We start from the raw sequence: 27,442 nt of genomic DNA, 5'->3' as shown, positions 1-27,442 counted from the left end.
CCTTTATCTCTGCTACTTTCCTGTCTTTATCTCTTCCCGTCTCCTCCAGTGCGTGTTTGTGTCCGTCATTCAGTCACTTTGTTTTATGCGACTTGTGTAACAATTTGCTTAAAATGATGGGATTTTTCATTTAATTTTATCCCGTTATGATTTAATGAATTGATAAAGTTCTATATATTTTTGTCACTGTTGATAATCAGTGACACGCTGTATGTTGAAATACAAGAGTTATAGCCCTTTGCACAAAAACTCATTCATGTCCGTGGAGCGCAGTCGTTAACGCTACGGTTATTACCACTGGTTGTATGTGTGATTGGTATTGTGGTCACCTACTTGAATACGTGGGATTTCTTAAGAAACACTGGTTTTCTCCTAAGCTAACTCCACCCTCAAGTGTCGCCACAATCTAATTAAAATCAGATTTTTTAGATCCGCGTCGTGTACTCTGGTTGTATTGTAGCGACCGTGAGCGTATCTTGGATCTGATTTTAATTAGATTAGTGTCGCCAGAGGTTTTTGCAAAATCTTTAATTGATTAAACTTTGTAAATGACAGAAATATATCTTTGGTTGGCATCTTATACAATGGGTAAAACAAAAATTCTTGTAAACTCTATGATATTAAAAAAAGTGTATATTTTCTATAATAATCAATTATTTATATAAAAAAAAAGTTGTCAAGGGCAATAACTCATAAAGTGATATTTTCTCTATTGTACATGTATATCTCTATATTATACAATAATTTCCCTGAAATTCACATTCATTTCATACATATCTACAAGGTAGCAGTTTTCTGTGAACTTTTGATATATTTATATAAACAGATTTTAGGTTTTATTCTGCTGAATATATACGAATTTCTGATTCTGTATAAACAAGTCTGCCATCTTTAAAAAGGTGACTATATATATGTATTCTTGGTATAGTGATTAAAGTAAACTACATCACGTGGAAATTGATAACTTTTTCATGCGAAAATCCGTGGTCAGGAAGCGAAGTCAAGAGGGCAAAGGAGCTAAAACGCAAAGTGAAGGAGCGAAAGTAATGTATCGCTCTGTTACCGGGTGATTACTCAAACAAGTATACCGGTCACAAGGTTTATTTATCACAATCGCTCAGAATAACATCATTCACAGATCATCCAAATGTTATCCAATAAATATCATCCAAAAGATTCTACAACAAGTAATAACAAATATTTTAAACATGCACACATTACATATGACACGACATAAAATCACGGACAGACATGACAAAGAAATAATTCCATATTAAGCTTCATTAATCACATAAATAGAATTGTCTTTTCTTCATCAGATCACATCATTAATATAAAATCAAAATTAATCAAATTTACTTAATATTATGCATTTAAACGAAGAACCTGTCCAGAACATATAATGGTAAGACAAACATATCAAACACCACCTAAACAATACATAACACACTCTTACCAAATATGTGGTATTAGAATCCGGATGGATCTATAGTAATGTGTAGATCTGGTGTATATCTATTAATTAATACAAACATATATATTACTCAGATTTCTGAAGCAATACACTCATTATGAAATAAATAGAAATAAAATAATCATACTACTCTTACTCTCACTCACTCTATGCATAAAATCCTTAACATAATTAGTAACTGACCTGATTAGTAGATTGTAGTCTGTAAGTCCAAATGTCCAAAGTTTTCAACTAAAGTATGACACAACTGCCCAATTCAATTTCTAAATTCAAACTGAATCTTACTCTGACCAAGAACTGTCATGTGACCAATAATTAAGAAACGAACCGATGAACCATGAAAAACAATCCGTAACCAACCTAAACTATAGCTGGCCATAAGGGAAATACTCAAATATTAAAAGTTGTTCAATTCCAACTATGGAAACCTGTTTGTGTATTTATTGCACGTATTAAGCTGAGATTATTTATCGTAAAATTAAAAACACTGAACACATGTAATAATATAAATTAAACATTTTATTATTCCAGACGGGTAAGGATGCTCTACCACAGCTCCTTAAATTTAAAATTCTCCTTCGCACTTTCGCCCCCCTTCACCAGCACCTAATTCGGGACTCGTTGGTACGCATGAATATTAGAGTTCTTAATTAAGATTATCACCTTTGTCTGAATTTCATCTCTCACATTTCATTGTGATGTGTATGTTTCAATTTCATTAAAAGGCACAAACTTGTATGTATGTTACATTTCTTTTCTTTGAAACTTGGTATGACGATTACGTTATAGGATGTATAGTGTTATATTGCATTCAAGGTCATTAACATGAAGGTCAAAGCCATTTATGCACTTGAGAAATTCTAATGAATAAGGGGTGAGTTCAAGGACATATCTTGTTTTAAATTTTTGTGATTTGAAAATATTTAGTGCATACATCTGTATTATATAAAAGTTTCGAACAAAAGTTCTGACAACTTACGAGATTCTTGTGCTTAAAGTTTTCTTATGTGTGCACTAATGCACAATTTTATGTTATGAAGTTACTATCTTATCCAGAAAATTTCTGAATAGGTAAAATTTTGTAAACAAAGGTTTTTAATGTATATAATGAAAAAATCACTTGATAGCACTTGTTAACGCTGTGTAAAACTAATGAGTTTCTGCCTTGGGAGATTTCTCTATAGTAAGTCAACGGGACTGCATTACAGTCAGAATACCGGGACAACATGCACTAGATTCCTTCAAAATCTTCATCTTCATTTGAGACGGCATGATCGCTCTGAAAAATTTAATAAATATTCCCTACCGGTAATCTGTTTATAAACCATGGGTTTAGTGAAACGATTTACTTATGAACAAGTTCGGAATTTGGAAAGACAACCAAACCAAGTTAAAGGGTCTTTTGCTTTGGTATCAAATTTAATGGGACCTGGATACCTTTATGATGAATCCTTCAATATCTACACAGTATTATGAACCGATATTCACTAGGTAGGGCTCATGTCAACTCGGGACATTTTCTTACCTTGATCCTTTCATAATAACGGGGTGTTGTTACATGTATGTGTCACGTGTTAGTTTCTGTAATCGTTCATATCCCGGAACTTTTAACTCCTTTGTTACCATAACGAACAAAGTATGTGTATATTCTGGTATAAGTGTACGGTACATGACACGAGAAGGGTATCTTTGATATTTAATGCAATATATGAATAGTTATTTTTACCTGAAATGACTGTCATTTTCATAAAATCTGGGATTTCAATGAAAACATTCAATATTAAATATCAATGTCAGAGAGAGAGAGTATGCGGGCTTCTGAAAAACTGCTTTGTCCAATTTTCTTGCTACTGATTGTGTCTTTTACTTCGGCTGGTAAGTCAAATATTTTAATTATCTTTGAAAATATACTTTGAATTTCTTTCAAACTGACTTTAATTCCCAGCTCGTAATTTACGTTTTTATAACAAAAACCAAAATGCTATGACGTTATGATTACAAAAATTCAGTTCAAACATGTTACAATGTATACATTTTCAAACTAGAGATTTTTTTTTAAAAAAAGGTTGGTAATGTCATAGGTATGATAGAAATATATCTTTCAGAGGAATTTTATTCACGGCATAAAACAAAAAAATTGTAAATTATTGATACTGAATTTTTTCCCATAGATAATCAATTATTCATAATTTTAAAAAATGTTGTCAAGGGCAATAACTCCTATGCTGGTATTTCTCTTCTACTGCATGCCTGTTATGCAATGGTTTCCCTAAAATCCACAATTAATTTATATATATTTATGAATTGGCAGGTTTTTTTTAGCCGCTGACATTTAAAATTCGCCATTTCAACAAATCTTTATCTATTTTTATAATTCTGTATAGCGAAAATGTGTGATTTTCTTATGTTTTTTGTGTGTCAGACATCTTTAAAAAGGTGGCAACATACACATTTTCTTTGTTTATTAATTAAATTCAACTATATTGAGTGGAAATTAATAGTTTTCCCACTGATATTGATATTGACAAGGCACATGAGGATCATCGTCGCAAGCCGTGCCTGGTTGGTAGGTACTACTAGACTCAGTAATAAAGTTTTCCCGCGTTTCGCAAAATAGCGGGAAAACATTGTATGATAGAAGCGTGTTCGAATGTTTTGGCGTAATGATACGCAGGGTGGTCAAAGGACGACCAATCAGATAGTTATTGAGATATCAAGGTAGAGAAGGTTAACAATAGCCATTCTAAGTCAGCGCTTTCACGGTGTCAGACGCACCTTATTTTCAACAATTTATTAAATAGTATTTTTATTAATAAATTACAGCTAAAGAATACACGTCCAGTATTCACTCTCTAGACATTATTAACACCGGCGTGTGGACGCAGATTTCCATAGTTTTTTCATAATCCTTTTTTATCTATGGTTTTTTCTGGGCGGTTAGTAATGTTTTTTGATGAGGGTAAACGCTAAATGTTTATTAAGCTGTATTTCATTTTATGCAATATTGCATTTGCTATGATTTATAATCATTGTACATGTATAGTTTTGTTTATTAATTAAACGCTCGGCTGCCCGAAAAGTTAGCCTGGCTTACTGCTAATTTGTGTGTGGTTAGTTTATATGGTAACAGTGACTATGAGGTCACATTCTAGTAAGAGTATATTATACCCGTGGCTAACGACGATAAGGATGGGCGTGGTTATATGATCAGGACCATTTCCTCCTGATGAAAGGTCGTCACCACGAGCCAAAAGTGGAAAGAAGGCCCAATGACCACACACACACGTCACTTGGTTTATACATTCTGTATTGAATTCTCAATCTGTATATTCCGCTTCTAAACCTTTAAAATACACCATTTGGATAATCTTTTTTATGCAAAATTTCACTCTGGTAAAGCTAGTATGAAACGCCAAATTGATATACTAAAAAATGTACATGTAGCTTTGCCTGATTATTGCTCTCTCTCTCTCTCTCTCTCTCTCTCTCTCTCTCTCTCTCTCTCTCTCTCTCTCTCTCTCTCTCTCTCTGTGTGTGTGTGTGTGTGTGTGTGCGCGCGCGCACGTGTGTGTGTGAAATTTAGCACGCACGAATTGAAGCAGTGAAGAATTAAACTATAGGTCGCAAATATTAGATGACTACCAGTTTTGTTTTTGTCAACCATTTTTAGCTCACCTGAACCGAAGGTTCAAATGAGCTATTCTGATCACATTTTGTCCGGCGTCCGTCTGTCTGTCTATCCGTCCGTCTGTCTGTCCGTCTGTCTGTAAACTTTTCACATTTTCGACTTCTTCTCCAGAACCACTGGGCCAATTTCAACCTAACTTGGCCAAAAGCATCCTTGGGTGAAGGGCTTTCAAGTTTGTTCAAATGAAGGGCCATGTCCCTTTCAAAGGGGAGATAATCACAAAAATGCAAAAATAGGGTGGGGTCATTTAAAAATCTTCTTCTCAAGAACCACTGGGCCAGAAGAGCTGAAATTTACCTGAAAGCTTCCTGACATATTGCAGATTCAAGTTTGTTCAAATTATGGCCCCCGGTGGTAGGATGGGGCCACAAGGGGGGATCAAAGTTTTACATACAAATATATAGGGAAAAACTGTAAAAATCTTCTTCTCAAGAACCACTAAGCCAGAAAAGCTGAGATTTACATGAAAGCTTCCTGACATAATGCAGATTCAAGTTTGTTCAAATCATGGGCCCCTGGGGTTGGATGGGGCCACAATAGGGGATCAAAGTTTTACATACAAATATATAGGAAAAATCTTTAAAAATCTTCTTCTCAAGAACCACTAAGCCAGAAAAGCTGATTTTTACATGAAAACTTTCTGACATAGTGCAGATTCAAGTTTGTTCAAATCATGGCCCCCGGGGATAAGATGGGGCCCCAAGGGGTGGATCAAAGTTTTACACACAAATATATAGGAAAAATCTTTAAAAATCTTCTTCTCAAGAACCACTGAGCCAGAAAAGCTGAGATTTATATGAAAGCTTCCTGATATAGTGCAGATTATAAATTGTTAAAATCAAGGCCCCCGGGGGTCGGATGGGGCCACAATAGGGGGTCAAAGTTTTACATACAAATATATAGGAAAAATCTTTAAAAATCTTCTTCTCAAGAACCACTGAGCCAGAAAAGCTGAGATTTATATGAAAGCTTTATGATATAGTACAGATTCTAAATTGTTAAAATCATGGCCCCCGGGGGTCGGATGGGGCCACAATAGGGGTTCAAAATTTTACATACAAATATATAGGAAAAATCTTTAAAAATCTTCTTCTCAAGAACCACTGAGCCAGAAAAGCTGAGATTTATATGAAAGCTTCCTGATATAGTACAGATTCTAAATTGTTAAAATCATGGTCCCCGGGGATCGGATGGGGCCACAATAGGGGGTCATTTTTTTTTCTTCGTTTTTTTGTTGTTGTTGATATAGTGCAGATTCAAGTTTGTTAAAATCATGGACCCCGGGGATTGGATGGGGCCTCAAGGGGGGCATCAAAGTTTTACATACAAATTTATAGGAAAAATCTTTTAAAATCTTCTTCTCAAGAACCACTGAGCCAGAAAAGCTGAGATTTATATGAAAGCTTCCTGATATAGTGCAGATTATAAATTGTTAAGATCATGGCCCCCGGGGGTCGGATGGGGCCACAATAGGGGGTCAAAGTTTTACATACAAATATATAGGAAAAATCTTTAAAAATCTTCTTCCCAGAAGCACTAAGCCAGAAAAGCTGAGATTTATATTAAAGCTTTCTGATATAGTGCAGATTCAGGTTTGTTAAAATCATGGCCCCCTGGGGTAGGATGGGGCCACAATAGGGGATCAAAGTTTTACATACAAATATATAGGAAAAATCTTTAAAAATCTTCTTCTCAAGAACCATTGGGCCAAAGAAGTTCACATTTACATGAAAGCTTTCTGACATAGTGTAGATTCAAGTTTGCAAAAACCATGGCCTCCAGGGGTAGGTTTGGGGCCATAATAGGGACTACGGTTTTACATGCAAATAGATATGGAAAATCTTCTGATATGGACCAAGGTGACTCAGGTGAGCGATGTGGCCCATGGGCCTCTTGTTATATATAACTATGGCAAGCCTTTTTACTATTTATTCATAAAATAAGATATCTCTTTAAATAAGAGAGATATCTTTATTGGTTAAAGAGATATCTCTGTAAGTTAGAGAGATATCTTTTTACGCTAGGGAGATATCTCTTTAAACAAAAGAGATATATCTTTTGATTAAAGAGATATCTCTTTAAGCAAATGAGATATCTCTTTAAGCTTGGGAGATATCTCTTTCTTTTTGAGAGATATCTCTCAAAGCTAGAGAGATATCTCTCAGAGTGAAAGAGATATCTCTCTAGTGTAAAGAGATATCTCTCTATCGATGTAAAAAGAGATATCTCTTTAAGTTAGAGAAATGTCTCTTTAAATTTTCAAAAAGAGATATCTTTTTAATATAAAGAGATATCTCTTTAGATCCCCCCCCCCCCCGGTGATCATAATGACTTCTCCCTGTTGCATTGTCAGTGAAATGATGTAACCCTATTTTTTAACCAAGCAAAATACTTCTAGCTTACAAATGGCGGGAAAGGTTGAAGAGGTGGTTGGGGTAACATTGTCAAATTGCCGAGAGGCGAAATCTAGTCTAGCTCGCATATTTCATCAATTTATTGTCTTTGTTTTCTGTTACCTGTACATGTATACATTTCACATGCGGTAAAAGGCAAAATCTTCCCACGGGATTGCAGCCATCAGGGTGTTGCTAAAACGCGGAACGGAAAACGAAACGGAACAGAATTTAAGAATTAGAATGATTAATGTAGATAAGATAACGGTAAAAATCAGGGGAGGGGGTGGGGGTCCATTTTGATTAAAATCAACAATTTGGGAATTGTTTACAAGCGATAAAACAACTTTATCTTAAAATTTTGCATTGTAAATTGATTAATCGAATTTAGTTAAACGTTAGTATAAGAATTTACAAGGCATTTTACAAGAATTTCGAAATTTCGGCAATGACAGAGGTGTTAGCGAGCAGTGAATCTAATCTATGGGTAGAGAATGAAAAGAACACACGTGGTTTATCCCCCCCCCCCCCCGGTTTGCAAAACGTCATTAACGCACATGTCCACGTATTTACACATAATACCGTGTATGTGTGTACTTACAACAAGGAGTGTGATGTGTATAAAACAATAATAATTCATGATCTTAGTCAACAAGTTAAACATCTTTTGTCTGATTTATCATTTTTTAACTAACAGGATACTTAGTAACCGCAACACTCCAATCCTAAATAGTGAGGACTTCTGGCAGTTAATTTTTAAACTCAATACTTGTATAGCTTAACATTTGGATTAATAATGAGATGACTTAATTCCATTCAAGCATAAATTCTGTATTAGGTTTTTAGCTACTTCATATATTATGAAATAAATTTGTCAATTCCTCTTACTATTGGTCGTAAACTTCACCCTAGTTAACATTGGTTTTGTTTCAATATTTCTTTCCTGCTGTATCTCTTAAGTTTCAACACTAATCCGCAGGATATCGGTAAATGTACGAACTTTCACATAGATTCATCCCAAATGAAGCAAAACTTTTTTCCACACCTGACTCGTTCGCTTTAAAATTTGATTTGATACATAGATGTATATTGTACCAGGTGTAGAAACTAAATTCAAGTTTAGTTATCTTAAACATATGTAGTTCGATTAAAAGCACGTTCGATTTGAAAAGGCTATGTTTAGGGAAAATTGTTCAAAGAATTATTTTATCTTTTACAATGTTGTTTTCGGGGGAGGGGGTGTACCTTTTATTCATTGGATGGGCTCACAAAATCTTTTCTTACCATACCAGCCAGAATAAAGTAATAAATTATAATTCAAGTCTTTTTCAGTATGTTACCTTATTTATTTTATCTTCATTTGTGAAACTACATACTGTCAAAATCTGGGGAGGGGGGGGGGTGACAAAGCCAAAAAGATGGTGCCAATAGGCGCTTGCTTAATATTTTCATTAAAACTTACTATATGCAAAATATTAAGCAAGCGCCTGTTGGTATATTCATCCGTAAAACACACCGTGTAAAAATACATAATAATGCTTTAGTATGAAGTATCAATATGAAATGGTGGATTCTGAGGATGACTTCCTGTTCTCTCTAAAATTTCTGCATTCCTTGTTCAAAATAAGCCTTTTGATTTTGCAAAATGTTGACCTCCTCATGACATTATTGCATATGTTTTCCGTTCCATTTTCCGTTCCGCGATTTAGCAACACCCCAGCCATCATGGTAAGATTTGCTTTGGCGGGATTCTGTTTTAGGGAGGAGTACTTACGTATTCAAACTAATAAAAATATTGGAAAGAGATATCTCTTTCTCTTTGAGAGATATCTCTTTTTCAACGATTAAAGAGATATCTCTTATACTTTGAGAGATATCTCTCTAGGAATTCTTAGAGAGATATATCTTTAAGTGAAGGAGATATCTCTCAAAGTAAAAGAGATATCTCTCAGAGTAAAAGAGATATCTCTTTAAGTGAAAGAAATATCTCTCTAAGTGAAAGAGATATCTCTTAAAGTATAAGAGATATCTCTCTACGTGAAAGAGATATCTCTTAAAGTGAAAGAGATATCACTTTAAGTGAAAGAGATATCTCTTATTTAGAGAGATATCTCTTAAGATTAAGAGATATCTCTCATTTTAAAGAGATATCTCTTTTAAAAAATAAGAGATATCTCTTTAATTCAAAGAGATATCTTATTTTTCGAATAAATACATGTAGTAAAAGGGCTTGCCATATATAACAATATTATACCGACATACTGCAAAACTTTGTAGGAAAATGGGCAACACGTAGAATATGAAATTAACCAATTTGACTTGGGTTGACCCTTCTAAACATTAAGTTGTTATTTATAATATCATTATCAAATTACAGATGACGAGTTCAGAGTTCGCCATATCTGCAGAGACTTTGAATTCCACAGTAAGAAGTTGTCTTGGGATGATGCTCGTTCTTACTGCCGGATCGGACATGGGAGCTTGGTCACTGTGGACGACGCAAACACGCAAGAATTTCTCTACATTCTCTTCCTGTATCGGGCGGAAGTAACTTTCACAGACTATTGGATCGGGTTACATAAAACAGATTCTCAACAGTGGAGATGGACTAACGGTAAAAATGATTTTGCAGTAGATAATGGTAGGGTTGTATACATACAGTTCTCTTTATAAATGAAGTGTCGCTGGTTGAGGTATTTATAATAGAAACTGGGATATTTTCTTTCCTTCAAACGCCAATAATCTCCCTGCGATTCAGAAAAGAATCCCTTTGAAAATATTGATATTTTTTTTAACAGAGAATCGATTTTATTTCCCTAGAACTATATATCACGAGGAATATATTTGAAATCCCCTCCTCAACATAAAATTGACAGCTGTGATGTGCTTTTTGCTTCAGATTTAGTGTCCTTTTGTGTAAGAACAATTTTTATTCTCTTTAATTTGACCAACATGACCTCCATGGCATCATGGAGGTGGTGACTCCCGTCCTTTCGGTATTTCAACCTAACATGGCTATTTTTCATCTTAAAGAATGTCGGATCTTTTTAATCTTAAAGATTGTCGGATCATGGACTTGCGGGGAACTGTCTATCATCAATATGGGTAGCAAGTGACAGACATATGTTGTTTTTCCAATGTTGCATCTGTAATTTTACAGAGAAAAATGTTCTCAAAAAGTTGTATTTTACCTACCTTTGAAAAATCGCAGCTTGCTTTTGATGTCGGATACTCCACTGTTAGAGACAAAAAAGTGAAACTGTATTTGAAAAAAAATCTCTTTTCTGAAATAAAATAAGATCTAGTCTTTCTTTGAAGCTAAAAATTTTGTGGGATCCGGTTTAGAATAGGTCCTCAGTACCCCTTGCTTGTCGTAAGAGGCGACTAAATGGGGCGGTCCTTCGGATGGAACCACAAAAACCGAGGTCCCGTGTCACGATAAAGACCCCTCCCTGCATAAGCCTAAATTTCGCAGCCCTTCACCAGCAATAATGACATCTTCATATAAGTGAAAGATTCTCGAGAGGGACGATATATCTAAACAATATTCATTCAATCAATACATATGTGTAGATCTTCACATTTTGATAAAATGTGCATCTACGAATTCCAGAACACAACAAAACAGTGCGACTTTACATTTTTATTGCTTACGACAATCGTCTCACTTGTTCATAGCAACTCTCATCATCTGAGCAAATATTTTTTATAGGTCAGATATTCAACTACAGCAGCTGGTATTACAGGCCTATAAACGCAATTAGCGGTCAATCGTGTGCGAAACTGCTGTCCACTGAAAGACTGAAGTGGATATACTCCGACTGTCACGAGACCAGCGGCTTCATTTGTGAATACCGTAAGTCTACAACCAAAAAGTCGCGTAAAGTTATTCCCCCCAGCTTTATCAGATACAGAAAATTACTTTGATAATTTACAATTATCTTTCACAGAACCAAAAAGAGCAGGGTTAGAAGTCGCAGTTACGGTTTCGGGACAAACGGAGACGACCGTAGAAGAGTGTGGGGACCGTGAATCCTTGCCAGAGCATTGGATGTGGGTGTTCTACTCCGGGGCCGTTCTTATAGTCCTACTTATAATAGTCATTATAAGCACGTGTTGTGTTAATTGCGGTAAAACTAAAACTTCAAAAACTGTTCCCGCCACAGAGAGAGTCAGTTGTCCGAATGACCCCAGTTTTACCCACTATGCCTTTATATAATGTTTTTCTTCGTGCACAATTTGCGAGTTTTTTTTAACATCAATCAGCATCGACTTTGGTATACTACGCCATCATCAAAGTAAAAAAAAAAAAAAAAAAAAAAAAAACCGGACTAAAATAAATACGGACTAAGTATGATAGTGCTTTCTTGGGGGCAATATGGGAATCAAAGGTAATCTCAAATTAAGTGAGCCGCGAGGGCGATTTTAAATGGGATTTTTTGTTTTTTGCACGTTAGAAATGATGTGTGCCGTAACTTTTAAAATGAACCTTGCTGACTATTTTAATTATAGGACTATCATTCTTGCTTTGAAAGTATTAAATTGTTCAACTCCAGGTCATTTTCATGTTTATCATTTATAGATGTTCATGAAATTAGCAGTAGAGCTACTAGACTAAATCAAAGCAGTGCATTGTATTTCCCTCGGACAAACATCTTATACAATTTACTGCTCGCAACATTAGAAACTTTTTAAATCTACATACCTCAGAAAATAATTGATTGTATTTGTATATTACTGCTGGTTGTACATATGATTTTAGGACCACAATGTGAACTAGCTTTGTAAACTAAGTATACCTTATCGTGTTTAAATAAAGGATATTATCAATTATAGGGGCGGATCCAGGAATTATTTAAAGGGGGGCGGGGGGTCTACCATTAATTTTGGTTTTCAAAAGGGGGTTCCACCCTCAAAATGCGGGTTTTCAAAAATCTACTTAAGCAAAATTTTCTGGAGAAAAAAAAAGGGGAGGGTCCAACCCCTTGACCCCCCTCTAGATCCGCCACTAAATTATTATTATTATCATTACTATTTGTATCTATATGTTTACATGTAAAACAAAATACAAAATCACAACAAACACAGCAGGTGTGGCAGCGATAAAGATCCGTAACTGCTCCAAGGCTGTAATCGCGGAGCATAGACCTAAATTTGCAGCCCTCCACCAACAATGGTGACATCTCCATATGAGTGAAAAATTCTCGAGTGAAACGTTAAACAATATTCAATCAATCAATCACAACAACAACACCCCCCCCCCCCCAATAAATAAATTAAAAAGGGGGGGGGGTCAGTGTTGGGGTTGAATTTGACCTTTTTGCACTTACATTTCACGTATTGTATTTTCCAGCTTTGTCCCTCAGAACAATAATTCACTTGGAATCAAAATAAATAAATGGGAGATAAACTAATTAGATATAAATTTCTATTATTTGTAATGAAATTTGTAAATTTGATGTAATTTCCATCAGTATTATGTATACCCTATATTTTAAAACAGTGAAGAAAATGTGGGTTTTTTTTAAATACGTCAAATCCTGAGACTTTTTCAACATAGTTGTTTTTTAAAGGTAGCTATATACATCATTCAGATTCTCTGAAATGACCAAAATAAAACTTTAGAAGTAAATTTGTTCTTTTCATTGAAAATAAGGACAAATTATGCAGATTTTGCCACAAAATATTAAGCTCAATTCCAAGCCTTTTATTTGTTGGGGTCTTGCTTTTTCTCTTTGATAATTACAAAGACGAACACAAAAGACCTACTAATCTCTACAGTCTGAGGAGTGAGCTCAACTTTAAACAGGAAACATTCCTTCTAATGGCTTGCTGATAAAAAAAAAGTTGAATTTCCAGCTGTTGCATCACCAACAACATAGTCCGATTAAAACCAAATGTTCTCTAGTTCTTTTTTATTTTAATTGTCACCAAGCTCCGGTCAGCTCAGTATATTCCGTTACGCTACAACTCCAATGTCAATTATTCGTAGAGGAAAGTAGTCCCGTAGAATTGACACTGTACGGAGTTTGAATTGTCACGTGTCACACAACAATCAAAATAAAACAAGAGAGCTCAGCGAAGGTTGGATTTTAATCAGACTGTCAACAAAAGAATGGCGTGTGCAGTAGCAAAATGAAATTTAGTGATGTCACAAAATGTAATAAACTGCAATACATGTCATGTAGATATTCAACATTTAACATATCTGCAAAATATTATCTGTGAATTGATTTAAAAGAACCCAGTGTAAGGTACGAGGGCGAGTCAATAAGTAACCAACCTAACTTATTTCCTATTGAGATTCACCTCTTCTTTTTCGATGTAATTGCTCTCTAGTGTGATGCACTTAGACAAACGGTGTTCAAGTGCCATCAGCCCAGAACTGGAAAAGTCAGGGTCCTTTCCATTGACCCACTCCTCAACTGTCATCACGACTTCTTCGTTAGACCGGAAGTCATTTCCCTTTTCAAGTCTGGGAATCAGAAAAGTCGCCAGAAGCTAGGTCAGGCGAATAGGCAGGATGTGGTATTAATTAATACCCGTCTCGCACTACAGCATCCATTGCAACTTTGCAAGTGTGGACTCTCGTGGTGTTCTGTTGTAGCACAACACCTTTAGAGAGTTTACCTCGGCGTTTTTCACGGATGACAGTTCTCATCTGGTCTAGCAAGTTTGTATAATACACTCCAGTTATTGTACTTCTCTTGGGTAAAAATTCCAACATTATAATGCCTTTTGAGTCCCAAAATTCCGTGGCCATCATCTTGCCAGCAGATGGTTGCTTCTTGAACTTCTTTGGCCTCGGGATCCCAGGCCCTACCCACTGACGACTCTGAGTTTTATTCTCTGGCTCATGATGATAAACACAAGTCTCATCTACAGTCACCGCAGACGCAAAAGAAAATCATCCTTTGATCTAAAACGCTTCAACAAGGCGCTGCGTACTGATGCTCTGATTGCCATTTGCTCATCGCTAAAGGATTCGGGGACCCAACGGGCTGTTATCTTGCACATACCTAAACGATCATGTAAGCTTGTTGAAACGCTACCATGTGAAATGCCTAAAGCCTGTGCTATTTCTTCTACCTGAATTCGCCTATCAGAGTATACCAGATCCCGAACTTTCCCGTGGGGATCCGGGTTAGAATAGGTCTTCAGTACCCCCTTGCTTGTCGTAAGAGGCAACTAAATGGGGTGGTCCTTCGGATGAGACCGCAGAAACCGATGTCCCGTGTCACAGCAGGTGTGGCACGATAAAGATCCCTCCCTGCTAAATGGTCATAAGCGCTGAGCATAGGCCTAAATTTTGCAGCCCTTCACCGGCAGTGGTGACGTCTCCATATGAGTGAAATATTCTCGAGAGGGACGTTAAACAATATTCAATCAATCAATCAACCGAACTTTCTTACACATTTCTTCGTCGGTGGCATCCACACCTGGCTTCATCTTTTAAAGACTATCTACCGAGTTTGAATTCCCCTTTTCAGAATTTAACCTGAGCATAAGATGGTGCAGAAGACTCATAAACATCGGCTAACTCGCCGTGTATTTCCTTGCCTGTTTTTGTCCCCCACCGCAACGCGGAAGGGGACATAGAAATACCGGCGTCCATGCGTCCGTCCCACTTCACTTTGTGGACGCAACTCCTCAGAAACTGCTCAACGGAGTTTGTTCATATTTTGTAGGATTGTTAGTCACCATGTGTAGTTCATCATATTACGCCACCGTTTAGATTCGAAAATTTTTACAGGAGTTATGGGACTTTGTTGAATTTGTACATGCTACACTATAGGAGCACTTTGTGGACTCAACTCCTCAGAAACTGCTCCATGGATTCTGTTCATATTATGTGGGATTGTTAGTCACCATGTGTAGTTGATCATATTGTGCCACCATTTTGCTTTAACAAATTTTACATGAGTTATGGGACTTTGTTGAATTTGTACTTGCTACACTATAGGAGCACTTCGTGGACGCAACTCCTTAGAAACCGCTCAACGGATTCGTTCAAATTTTGTAGGATTTTAGTCACCTTAATGTAATTGATTGTATTGCGCCGTCATTTTGATTCGAACAAATTTTACAGGAGTTATGGAACTTTTGTGCTTCAACTTTTTTTGCGGCGGTGGGGAACATGGCTACGTGTAGCAATCTTGTACCTTTTAAATACTAGTACTGAATTATAGCACGGTACTCAACTTTAGATGAAACGCATGCCTTTGCATCACTAGCCATGTTTAACATTCAATATCTTATTAAAAAATGACTCGATAAGCGTGCAATTTTGTACCCAGGTATAAAACATGTATACATTGAAACAAGGCATGAAAATCGTGACCGTTTCAGTCAATCAGAAATGGGATAGGCTGGTTACATATTGACTCGCCCTTGTATTCCTAATGCACAAGTTTGTTGAATAATATTCAGTAAACATAAGTCTTTAGATGTAGATATAAATTATGTAATCTGTTAAAAAGTGTTTAAGGACTTAAAGGTTTATGAAAAGCATGAGCTACTCCCAATACATTTTGGATTCTTCATAACACAGTTTTGCTATTTTGAAGTTTCAGTCCTTTATAATTCAATTTTTAACCAAAGGTAAGGTTTGACTTTTACATTTGCTTTATCATGAAATATGATGACACACTGCTTCGGTTTTATTATAGAGCCTATGCAAACGATCCTAATGAAAAAAATAATTTTCTAAACCAATCAATTTACACATTCCAATTGAAATTAAAAAAAAAATTAAAATGCTGAAAGACATATCGATACTAATTACATTCTCCATTATTCATTACGATTTGTTTCAAGATCGATGCAAAATGTAATTATTGATTCATTGAAAATTACAAATATAGATTTACACTTCAATGACTGGTTAAAAATAGGGCACCGCTAAACCGGTACATGGTACGCCCGCATACATCATTGACCCAGGATTATCCACAAAGGATTTCGTCGGAGTTGCAATAACAATGTATTTTGCATTAAACAAATCTGAGTCCAAGGGCTGTAACTCCTTCACAAATCGTGTGACAGCCAATGAATTTTAAAGAACCATTTCAGGTCCCAATATCGGACCTTTCTCCTCCCAAAAACTATCAATTTTTTCCCAATTTAACTTGCACTTTTCCCAATGATAAAAACTGCCAATAAACGTTTTTGTTAAAAAATAAGTTCAATGTGAAAAGTTTATGTACGGCATGACAAAGAAGCATCAATTCTAGATGATCAGAAAGAATAGTCGAAAATCTTAAGAGCTTAAAGAAAAGAAAAGAAAATATGTAAAATAAAAGAAGAATGGTATCAATTTGTGTTTGATATAATATATTTATCACATTTACAATAATGGCTAGGTTTTCCCAATTTGATGAAAATGTTGACGATTTTTCCCAATTCGAAAGCCACAAGAGTCTTCTGAAAAATCACTGACAGCATTCCCCTTCTAATATGTACATCTACACATTGTGATCTTCCTTTGTACTACATGCAAGTTTCATTGAAATTCCCCAAAATGGTTTCGGAGGAGTTGCGAAGACAGTGTACTTGCATAAAATAAAGTCCAAGGGCCCTAACACAGGCACTCGACGTTTTAAATATCTATAATATAAAAATTGTCTTCCTGTAAACATAATATTATGTTTACAGGAAGACAATTTTTTTAATTATAGATATATAAAACGTTGAGTGCCTGTGGGCCTCAACTACTTCAACAATAGTGGTGCAGCATTCCCCTTGTAATATGCACATCTCCACATTGTGATCTTTCTTTGTACTAAGTTTCATCAAAATCCCCCAAAGGGTTTAGGAGAAGTTGCGAAGACAAAGTATTTTGAATAGAACAAAATCCAAGGGCCACAACTCCTTTAAAAACATTGGACAGCATTCCTTTTGCAATATGCACAGCTCCACATTGTCTTCTTTCTTTGTACCAAGTTTCATCAAAATCCCTCAAAGGGTTTAGGAGGAGTGCGAAGACAATGTATTTTGAATAGAAAAAAATTAAGTCAAAGGGCCATAACTCCTTCAAAAATAGTGGTGCAGCATTCCCCTTGCAATATACACAGCTCCACATTGTCATCTTTATTTGTACCAAATTTCATCAAAATCCCCCCCCCCCAAGGGTTTAGGAGGAGTTGCAAAGACAATATTAAAGGGACAGACAGATGTATGACAGTGGTATAGCATAATACGCCCGCATAAAATAAATGTAGTTTATGACTTTTTGTGTAAATGCATTATACATTTCGGATTGCTGAAACGATGGTATGGAGTGCCAGACATTCTGGATTCAAGTTCCAACTGATTCTTGATGTTTTAAAATATAAACTAACAAGTAAATCTGTCCAATCAACATCTGGAAAATGGAGAAATAATCAAAGTGCTTTCAAGTATACAGCTTGGAACTGATCAATGTCATGACAACCATAAAGGTGAACTACTTTTCCTACAGTTGCCTTTTACAAGTGTTTTCAAAGTAAAATCCCTAATCACAAGCATTTTCTGAGGTTGTAAATCTGCATGACCACTCCCCAACCCATCCCCTAACACACTTCAAAGAGGTGGATGACAAAAGGAATCAATATCTGTAAATTCTTCTCAATAAACAACACTGACATAAACGCTCTGTTTCAATATCAGTATATCATATAATATTTAATAAACAATTTAAACACTGCAATATCAGTATATCATATAATATTTAATAAACAATTTAAATTATATGCACAAAATTGTACAAAATATTTTAATATCACAGGTAAGCTTTAATTATTGTACATTTCATTATGTCCTATAGGCAACTTTGAAGCACATGGTTTAGAATTTTCTAGTCTATTCACAAATCACAGAATTACAACATTGTACATTTGGTATGTTAATTTTTAAGGAATTCAAACTTTGTGAACTGGTGGTGTGGATGCAGACTGTAAATAATGAAAATCAGATAGCTGTTATGGTTGCTCCACCCTCATGTGACATCAAAAGTTTTTGCAAAATCTATAATTAAACTTTGTGCATATATGTAATAGAAACATATCTTTAAGATGAATTCTATATAAGTATTCTGAAACTTGAAATTCAAATTTTGACATTTCAAGTAATTTTTAAGTACTAGTATTCTTATTATGCTGTTTAACGAAAATGTGCAGTTTTCTGATTTGACTATACACATATGTCTGCCGTCTCTAAAAAGATGGCAACATATAAATTTTGTTTGATTATTAATTCAATCAAACACTATTTATATTGGATTCCGAAATTAATATAGTTTTTCTACTTTGAACCATTAAGTCACAGGAGGGTGGAGCTACCTTAATGATTGACATGTTAGATCAGAAGTCCAGTATACATCCCAAATTCTGATTGGCTGACCATGGCACATTATTCTCACACTAGTGATTGACAATGCACCCCAATATTGCCTAATGTCTGATGTTCACAACGTAATGGAGACAGTTTTATGCTCTCGTGGGTTTTTCTTTCTCCACTTTATCGATGTGGTGAGCTAATATTGAGACAATCACTCTGTATTTTCCTTTCTGTAAAAAGAAAATTTTAAAATAAAGTCTTTGAGAGAATTTTTAAAATTCAAATCAAATTACAAACAGGCACTCTACATCTGACAAAATATTAAGGAAATGGCATCACAAAGACCCAACCCTCTAGACAGTACAGATTACCATTTGCACAGATTAATCAAACCTCATAAATTTCAAAATACTGGATTGACTAATTACCTTTGTGTCTAGTACTGAAGTCAGATCGATGAGTTTGAAGAACTTGCCCAGGTCGGAGGGCGTGTACATGTACCGCTTGCCTTTGTGAGTCCCATCTGTGTCTCCATCTATAGATTAAATCATTTCTCAATGATAGCAAAAGTTTTGGAGTAAGATCATATATTATGCTATTTTCAATTTTCTTTCTTATTTTTTGTTTTTACATAAAACTATACCTGGTTCATCTAATCGAACACCAACATAAATCCTGGAGTTATACTTTTGTTCCAATTGACCTCTGTATTTTACAATTCCTGTGTATATTTTTGGCTTGGGTGCTAAAGCAAAAACCAGAGTGTCACAACACATGAAAAGTTAAATATTGGATTGTAAAAATATTCACTTTATGATAAAAATCGTTCATTACCATAATTTGAAAACTTTATTTTGAAGAAACACCTTCCTGGCAATATTCGAATGAAGTGTAACTTACCAATTTTTCTGCCATATTTTGGAGGTTTCTGTGGAACAGCAATAACAATTCGGTCCCCCACATCAATGTATTGAACAAGGATTGCCTCCCTTTCCTTGGCTGGTAACTTGGATAAAACTTCTAGAGTTTTCGAATTCTCCTCTGAGTCTGAGCTATCTGACGAGTTCACAGACTGGAGACTCGTCGAGTTCTCTGACTTGCTTTTGCTCGAGTTCCATGAAGGTGACCTGGGAGAAACACTTCTAGGACTCAATCCTGAATTAATCGTCGTTTTGTCTTGCATACCAATAATGTAGTCCACAGAAGGTTGGAATTTTGAATTTGTCTTTTTCTCAGTTGAGTATCTTAAATCATTAGACCGTGACTCTGGCCGTCCATTAACAAAAACAGCAAATTGTCCTTTCATTGGTACAGCATCTCTCAGTGATTGGCTCCTTTTGACCGGCCTCACTATGGCTGTTTTAGGTCGTGACGTGTCCTCCCTTAACATATTGTCAAGAAATCCTCCCCCCGACAAAGGACGTCTGCGATTTTTCACAGTCTGTGGCTCAGATGAGTATGGATTCCTATTAACATCAATATCTTTAGCCTACAATAAAAAAAATATATTGCATCTTCAAATAAGTGGACCATTAATAATGAACTGAATCATGTACAATGATACCAACAAGATCATGCACTTCATACAACTGATTGTTCTGCAAGATCAGCAAAGTTGCTGCTTAGGCAGCTGTTTGACAATAGGCAGTAGTGAGTACTTCAATTCATATTTAAGTGACCACCTGGCCCCATTAAAAGTGTGTATGATCACAAAATTAGGTGGCTAAAGTTAAGAATACGAACTACAGGTGACTCGAACTTCGATCTCTTAAAGTGAAATCACGGTCCCGATTTTTCTCTCTCTATATCTCTATCTCTCAAACGTTCAACCTCTAGAAGTTCTCGATCTCTCAAAGTGAAATATGGATCCCATAAAACATATTTCATGGTTTTTCACTCTCGATCTCTTGAAGTGGTATGCACCATCACTCATGTATATAATTATTTCCGCTTGGACCTTACCTGGATAGCATTGAATGACAGGGGCTAGCTCAGCTGTGTTAATTAGGATTCTCCTTAATTAGATGTTTTCATTGTGACACATCACATGTGTTTCCAAGTGGGGTGGATAGTTAATTGTTTAATTGGTCAATTGAAACATCCTACTGTGCTTTGTTTTCATTACAATTCTACTGCAGCCAACTGGTAGACTTGACGAGACAGTAATGTTGAGAATAAAATTTAGAGACATGCCAAGGAATCATCATTATTAGAATGTTTTTACTTTGCGTAAAGCAACTGAAAATCGTGTCGATTATGCGGTAGATTGTGCTCCGTGTAGTCTGAGTGACTGCGAATCATCGTTATTGACGATAAATTTGTCTTGTAAATATACATCTATCTTAACATGAGAAAAAAAATGAACACAGAAACTTTTAAAAATCTTTTCATCTATGCAAGGTAATGTTCTGTGTTCTTAAAATCAAGTCAATTACATGTAACGGTACCTAAAATATGGACATGTCAAAACAATTCCAGCATGTTGTAAATTAATAATGCACTCCAGTTGCTATAAATCTGAACCATATTGGTCAGACCTTCAATTTCTGGATTTGACTCAAATTTTGATCTCTTGAACTCTCAAAGTTTTATCAAGGTCCCTTGAACTTTGAGTTATCGAGTCACCTGTAGACGTGTTGTATGACTGAGATCGAGTCACCTGTAGACGTGTTGTATGAACTTTGAGTAATCGAGTCACCTGTAGACGTGTTGTATGACTGAGATCGAGTCACCTGTAGACGTGTTGTATGAACTTTGAGTAATCGAGTCACCTGTAGACGTGTTGTATGAACTTTGAGTTATCGAGTCACCTGTAGACGTGTTGTATGAACTTTGAGTTATCGAGTCACCTGTAGACGTGTTGTATGAACTTTGAGTTATCGAGTCACCTGTAGACGTGTTGTATGAACTTTGAGTTATCGAGTCACCTGTAGACGTGTTGTATGAACTTTGAGTTATCGAGTCACCTGTAGACGTGTTGTATGAACGAGATAATGAGTGGAAATTAGGAATTATTTGAATTTTTTTAGTCCAATGGGCACAACTTTGTTAAATATTATTCAACCGAATCCAGATAAGAACATGACCTGGATATTCTCATGATGTATCTTTATACCAAATTTCAGTTGAATGTGTGCATCTGTAGCAGAAATATATTGAACAGACGCAAGGATGGAAAAGGATAACACTATAGAAATGGCTGGAACATAAAAATTGTCAGAAGAGTCGAGACACAAGTCACTGATATAAGGTCTAACTAGAGAAACAAGAGGACTGTGGGTCAGCAAGAAATCAGCCATAAAAGGACGGTCAGGGAGAGGAAGTCCTACCTTGCTCTTAGAAGAGTGCGTGAAGTGGGACTTGTTTCTGCTGTCTGACTCTCCATTGGAAGATTCACTGAAAATCAAACCAACATTCTTAAAACATATATATTGTTGTCCTCTTCATCTAGCACAATAACTTCAAACATTTTTCAGACTCAGAAATTTATAATATTTACCATATACTTCCATTGATAGATTGACTTTTTGAGGTAGTCCCCATTTTTTCCAATAAAAGGACTATCTTTTCTATTTGTTCTGGTTCTGTGGATAAGTGCATTGTTTCTATAACATCCTATATAAAGAATATGCATCAAAGTCACATTACATACCATAAACAACAAACGATTCAAAGGGAAGTTTGAAACTCCCTGTATTAGCATTAGATGATTTAAAAAACAACAACAACAATACATATTCTGTTGTCCTATTTTCATAAAACACATAACATTATGAATGCATCTATACAAGTAGTGTTTGGAAATTATCCTAACTTTGCTTTATATATATATATATATTCTCCAATCATTCTACATTACACATAACACATATAGAATAGCCATAACTATTTTCTTGAACAAAATTCGTCAGGTTTGCATTGTGATGTCAATGTTACTGATAGTTTGGAACTAATTGTGATGCCATGTTGAGAACATTTTTGTTTTTTAAGATATACTACATTGTATTAAAAAATTCATTGAAATGAAAAGTATTTTCCTATAAACATGATTTTGAGAAAAAATTTCAACCAAGGCCCACTGACCCTTATGCGGTCATCAGTACCAACCTTTGCGACGTCCAGAGCCTTGGATTTCTGTATGACTAGGTGGTCTTTTCCCTGTAACAGTCTCTTCAGAGTCTGCACCTCACACTTTGCCATCTCCATCTCTGTTTCCATCTTCTCAGCTTTGGCAACCTTATGTTCCATTGCCTATAAATAGCAAATATGCATTTAGCCCCAACTAGATACTAGTAATTGACATTAGGTAGATAGGGCTCCACAGTGAATGTTTTAATATAAAAGACTCCCCTAACTCTCTGATGACAAAACCGATAGACCAGAAATTGGATCGCCTCTTCCTAACTTGAGCATTACCTGTGAATTCTTTCAAAATCTTCTCAAGTAATCTCAGGTTATTGTGTGTCATAGAAAGTGCTATTATTTCTTATCAATAGTTATAAAATTCCAAGTTCCATAACTCTGTAACAACAACGATGATAAATCTGAATATAAAAACGAGTCTTTCTCTGCCTATTCCAAGTATTGTATAGATAAAATTTGTGAAAATCCAAGGAAACTTCACATGCCATAGAAAATGCTGACAGACAGATGGACACACAGACGGAGTAATTTCTATAAGGCACCCAACAAATGACAAGACCCTAATAACTTGCCCCTCCACCTATAAACGCCCCCTTGCTATTCCAATTCTAAAAAGAACGCACAATCCTCATAATTATGATGCTCACATTAGCTAAACTTTTGGGGGATCATGGTGTGTGTGTGTGTGTGTGTGTGTGTGTGTGTGTGTGTGTATATATATATATATATATATATATATATATATATATATATAATGAACTTCACAAAGGAATACACATGTTAAATATCAAAGTACTCTCTCTTACACTGAAAACATTCTAGGGTGTGACAAAAAGTCCTTATACTTTGTAGATGATGCAAAAAATGTATTTATGGCTGGAACAGGTGAGAAAATGGAGGATTTATTTTACTAATCAGATGCTCTTACCACTGCATTTTCCAGGGGCAGGTCAATATATTACATATTACCCATACAAATTTGGTAACACATGTACCAACACTCCATTCCAATTCAGTATTGTCTATCATAAATTGTCTAGCCTAACCCCTGTCTGTATCCAGAATATTCCAGATGCATGTCAAAATCTAATTAATTCTTCCTAATAACCAAAGACCTATACCCTTCTACACATTTAACTTTATTGAAATATGTCCTCAAACATCTTGTAGAGAAGCATTTTCAAAACTGACCCTAATTTGGTCCTTGTATTCCCTGGCCGATTTCCGGGCCACTGCTAGCAGGGCCGTCTTATCCTGGACTTCTGACTGCAGAGCCTCCACTTCTTTTGTCCTCTCTTCTACTGCATCTTTTAATTTTGGAATCATTTCCAAATTCTGAAAGATTTTCAAAACTTGTCCTGTTATTCTAAACAAAAGTAACAGATTTCACATCTTTTTTTTATTTTCTTACATTGTGTGTGAAAAATGATGAGATTTAGAAAGGGCTTTGTTATGTTTAACGTCACTGATCAACTGGAACTACTGACAGCTCCAGCAAAATACAGTCCATTTTAACATTTTTTTTAATAACACTCTCAATATTTGTAACTATTTCTCTTTGAGAATCATGTTGTTTTTTCAAAATAGAGGGCAGTTTTCTAAGAAAAACTCAATGAATTCATTTTTAAAAACATATTTTGATCACTACTTTCTGAAAGCGGAAGTTTTTCCAAGAGAGTAAATAGAAGAATGCATTGCAAATGTTGGGTCTAGCTACATATCACTTACCGTCATACATCCTAGTACTAGAATCTGTCAAAGTTTGCCGAATGCATCTCAGATAAGGGCAAAATATGTGAAAATAAAGGGGGGGGGGGGGGGGGGGTAATTACTCTATATACAGTATGTTATGAATTAAAGTTTACCTTCTCTATTCCTTCATTTCTCGTCAATTCATGTCGGACTTGATAATTTAGATCAATTATTTTGGCTTCCAGCTCACCGATTTTCTGATTGGCTAACTGCAACAAATTAAAAAATACATCAAAATACCAGGTACTTGTCCATAAATTATTTTGAAATTATTGAACACAACCTGATTAATTCTTTTGCCTGAATTAAGATGTAACTATTTTGTAATATAATGTGTAGATATTTCAGAAGAAACAATATTTCACTCCCCACAGCATGAGAAACCTTTTCTAAAACTCCAATTTTTAATGGTCCATATCTTTCACTACATATGTATAGCTCAGTGGTAGAGCATTTGCTTCATAACTGTGAGGTCGTGAGTTTGAAACCCACTTGTGCCATGGTCACCTCAAACTTAAGACTGTTAAAGACGTTAACATACATGTATATAGTGATTGCTCCTTTGTCAACCGCTCGGCATTTAGAAGTGAGAATCACGGGTCTTTCGGATAAAACCTTAAAAATAGAGGTCCCGTGTCGTAGCAGACGTTGGCACGTTAAAGAACCCTCACTGCTACTGCCCTGAGTGCTAAGCATTATAGACCTAATTTTGTGGTACTTCACCTACAGCTGGTGATGTCTCAATATGAGAGAACATTTTTTGACAGGACGTAAAACAAACAATCAATCAATCATATACATATTATCTAGACTACCTAAACATGAAAAAATCCTACTATTCCAGAATCAGATATTTTTGTTGCATCAAATATGAAGATTCAAGAAAAAACAATGATTATACTGTAAGAAAAGTATATATAGTCTTTTAATGTCAAGTTGAAAGCTCAGGTCAGTGTTTTTATCCACAAATAAAATGGATCTACATTGACACAGCCTAGATTAATTACGGACAAAAGATAGGTAAATGTAGAGAGAATGAGTAACCCTACATACCGAGAGTTTTTTAGTGAGCGCCTCTTGCTCGGTCTCCATTCTTCTGATCTGATGTTCTCGGTCCCGCAGCTGAGCGCTACAACAGGAAATGACCAGGGCGTTAGTTACGTTTTCAATGTAAATATCCACATCGACGTATCAAAAAATGCCAATTAACAAACTTGCGTAGTTTGATTGTGTCATCCTCTTTGTTTTCCTTCATTATTATTCAATATATTTACCTTGTGGACTCTAAATTCAGTCTTGTGGTATCGAGAATTAATTCAGCCTTTTCTACTTCAGAAGCTACAAGGTAATGTAATAATAATCACTCAATGATCAAAGACGCAGTCTTAATTGAATTCATATTTCATTTTTCACCCTGAAACATGCCATTTAAAATACAATATTAATCAATAACTAGGCTGAATTCTATCAGATTAGAGTAGAAAATGATTGGATGCAATTAAAGTAACTTATAATCTATTAAATAAACAGATCTGAAGCATGCATTTTCATTTCCTATTCATGCCTCATGATATTTGTCTTTTTTCTATACAAGACACAATGTACTCTATTCCACTTACGCAGCACAGAGACTCGGAGGCAGACCTCCCTGGATTAAGTTATCATTTCAGGTGCCTAAACACTTATAAATAATGACTGCCAAACCAGTTCATTTTGAAATATGGCCAATAACTGACATATAATTATAGCACAGTAGCCAGGAAGTTATTTACATATTTCTCTTGTTAAGAAGTACATTCAATTTCCACATAATACCCTTTGAATACCTGATTCTTTTTTACTTTCAAATTAAACTCTAGCTAAATACCTAGATTCCTAAGAAATCCATACATGTACTTTTAATATTTAGATTCTTAAGAAATACACTCCCCTAATTTCAGATTCCTTAAAGAAACTTGCCCTTAATTTCTAGATTCCTCAAGAAACCCTTATACCCTCATTATCTAGATTCCTATAAGAAATCCTAACCCCTAATTTCTAGACTCCTACAAAATCCTTACCCCTAATCTCTAAATTCCTCAGTCGATCCTCCAAGAATCGAGTGTCCCTTTGGTTCTTTTCAATTTGTTCCGTCTTCTTTTTGTTGTCGAGCCGGAGCCTCTCATTGACCTCTCCAGATTTAACCAGTTTCTGATTGACATCACTGTGGCTGATGGTCAGGCTGTCCACCTGTCTCTGCAACCTCTGTTTAATGAGAAGAGATTTAATTATGTTATATATCAGTATGTATACCCTCAAAATTGTATTACCAATGTACAATTATTCACAGTGGTGTTTTATTTTTATGCCCCTGTAATTGGAGATTAAGGGGCATATATAGTTTTTAGTCTGTCTGTCTGTCTGTCTTTATACAAATCTTTAACCTGCAACCATAACTTTTAAAAATGGATGGTGATAAGGCTTTCAAATTTCACATATACATGTATATTTCTTTTGGTATGAATTTTTCTTTATTTTACCTTGTTACATTGACTGCGGGGTTTGACCTGCTTTATGAAAAACTTTAACCTTGGCCATAACTTTTGAATGGTTGGTAATAAGGCTTTCATCTATATATTTCTTGTGACCAGAGTTACTTGTTGCCATACAGGGGCATCAGTGTTTCACAAACTCAGC

General features: G+C 35.5%; 2 protein-coding genes and 1 long non-coding RNA gene across 9 annotated transcripts in view; 1 reads left to right on the top strand and 2 right to left on the bottom strand.

The window, feature by feature from the left end:
* Positions 1-1,085: 1,085 nt before the first annotated feature.
* LOC130051269 (uncharacterized) lies at positions 1,086-1,875 on the bottom strand. Its single transcript, XR_008799717.1, has 3 exons — positions 1,658-1,875; positions 1,457-1,515; positions 1,086-1,178 (listed from the first exon to the last, which is right to left on the bottom strand). It is a non-coding gene; the product is annotated as an uncharacterized LOC130051269 (long non-coding RNA).
* A 7,961-nt stretch (positions 1,876-9,836) lies between these two features.
* LOC125663807 (C-type lectin lectoxin-Lio2-like) lies at positions 9,837-12,803 on the top strand. The gene is made up of 4 exons (XM_056142670.1): positions 9,837-9,840; positions 9,933-10,169; positions 11,268-11,411; positions 11,506-12,803. Exons 1-4 carry the CDS (start codon positions 9,837-9,839, stop codon positions 11,772-11,774), a joined length of 654 nt encoding a protein of 217 aa, XP_055998645.1. The 3' UTR covers positions 11,775-12,803.
* Positions 12,804-18,242: 5,439 nt separating this feature from the next.
* The window catches only part of LOC125663644 (myosin heavy chain, clone 203-like), a 54,437-nt gene continuing 45,237 nt past the window's right edge, over positions 18,243-27,442 (bottom strand). For all 7 annotated transcript variants that reach the window (XM_048895938.2, XM_048895940.2, XM_048895945.2 and 4 more), the window contains 12 exons: positions 26,827-27,010; positions 26,041-26,104; positions 25,820-25,895; positions 24,880-24,975; positions 24,206-24,349; positions 22,979-23,122; positions 22,371-22,486; positions 22,201-22,267; positions 19,772-20,360; positions 19,515-19,616; positions 19,300-19,406; positions 18,243-19,101 (listed from right to left, as the gene is read on the bottom strand). In XM_048895938.2, the coding sequence (XP_048751895.1) occupies positions 19,021-19,101; positions 19,300-19,406; positions 19,515-19,616; positions 19,772-20,360; positions 22,201-22,267; positions 22,371-22,486; positions 22,979-23,122; positions 24,206-24,349; positions 24,880-24,975; positions 25,820-25,895; positions 26,041-26,104; positions 26,827-27,010 (1,770 nt within the window). In that variant the 3' untranslated portion in view covers positions 18,243-19,020. The remainder of the gene's footprint in view (positions 19,102-19,299; positions 19,407-19,514; positions 19,617-19,771; positions 20,361-22,200; positions 22,268-22,370; positions 22,487-22,978; positions 23,123-24,205; positions 24,350-24,879; positions 24,976-25,819; positions 25,896-26,040; positions 26,105-26,826; positions 27,011-27,442) is intronic.

The sequence above is a fragment of the Ostrea edulis genome, chromosome 1, assembly GCF_947568905.1.
Source record: "Ostrea edulis chromosome 1, xbOstEdul1.1, whole genome shotgun sequence".
Lineage (NCBI taxonomy): Eukaryota > Metazoa > Mollusca > Bivalvia > Ostreida > Ostreidae > Ostrea > Ostrea edulis.
The sequence above is the reverse complement of the archived record's forward strand: the minus strand, read 5'-3'. Positions and strand labels throughout refer to the sequence as shown.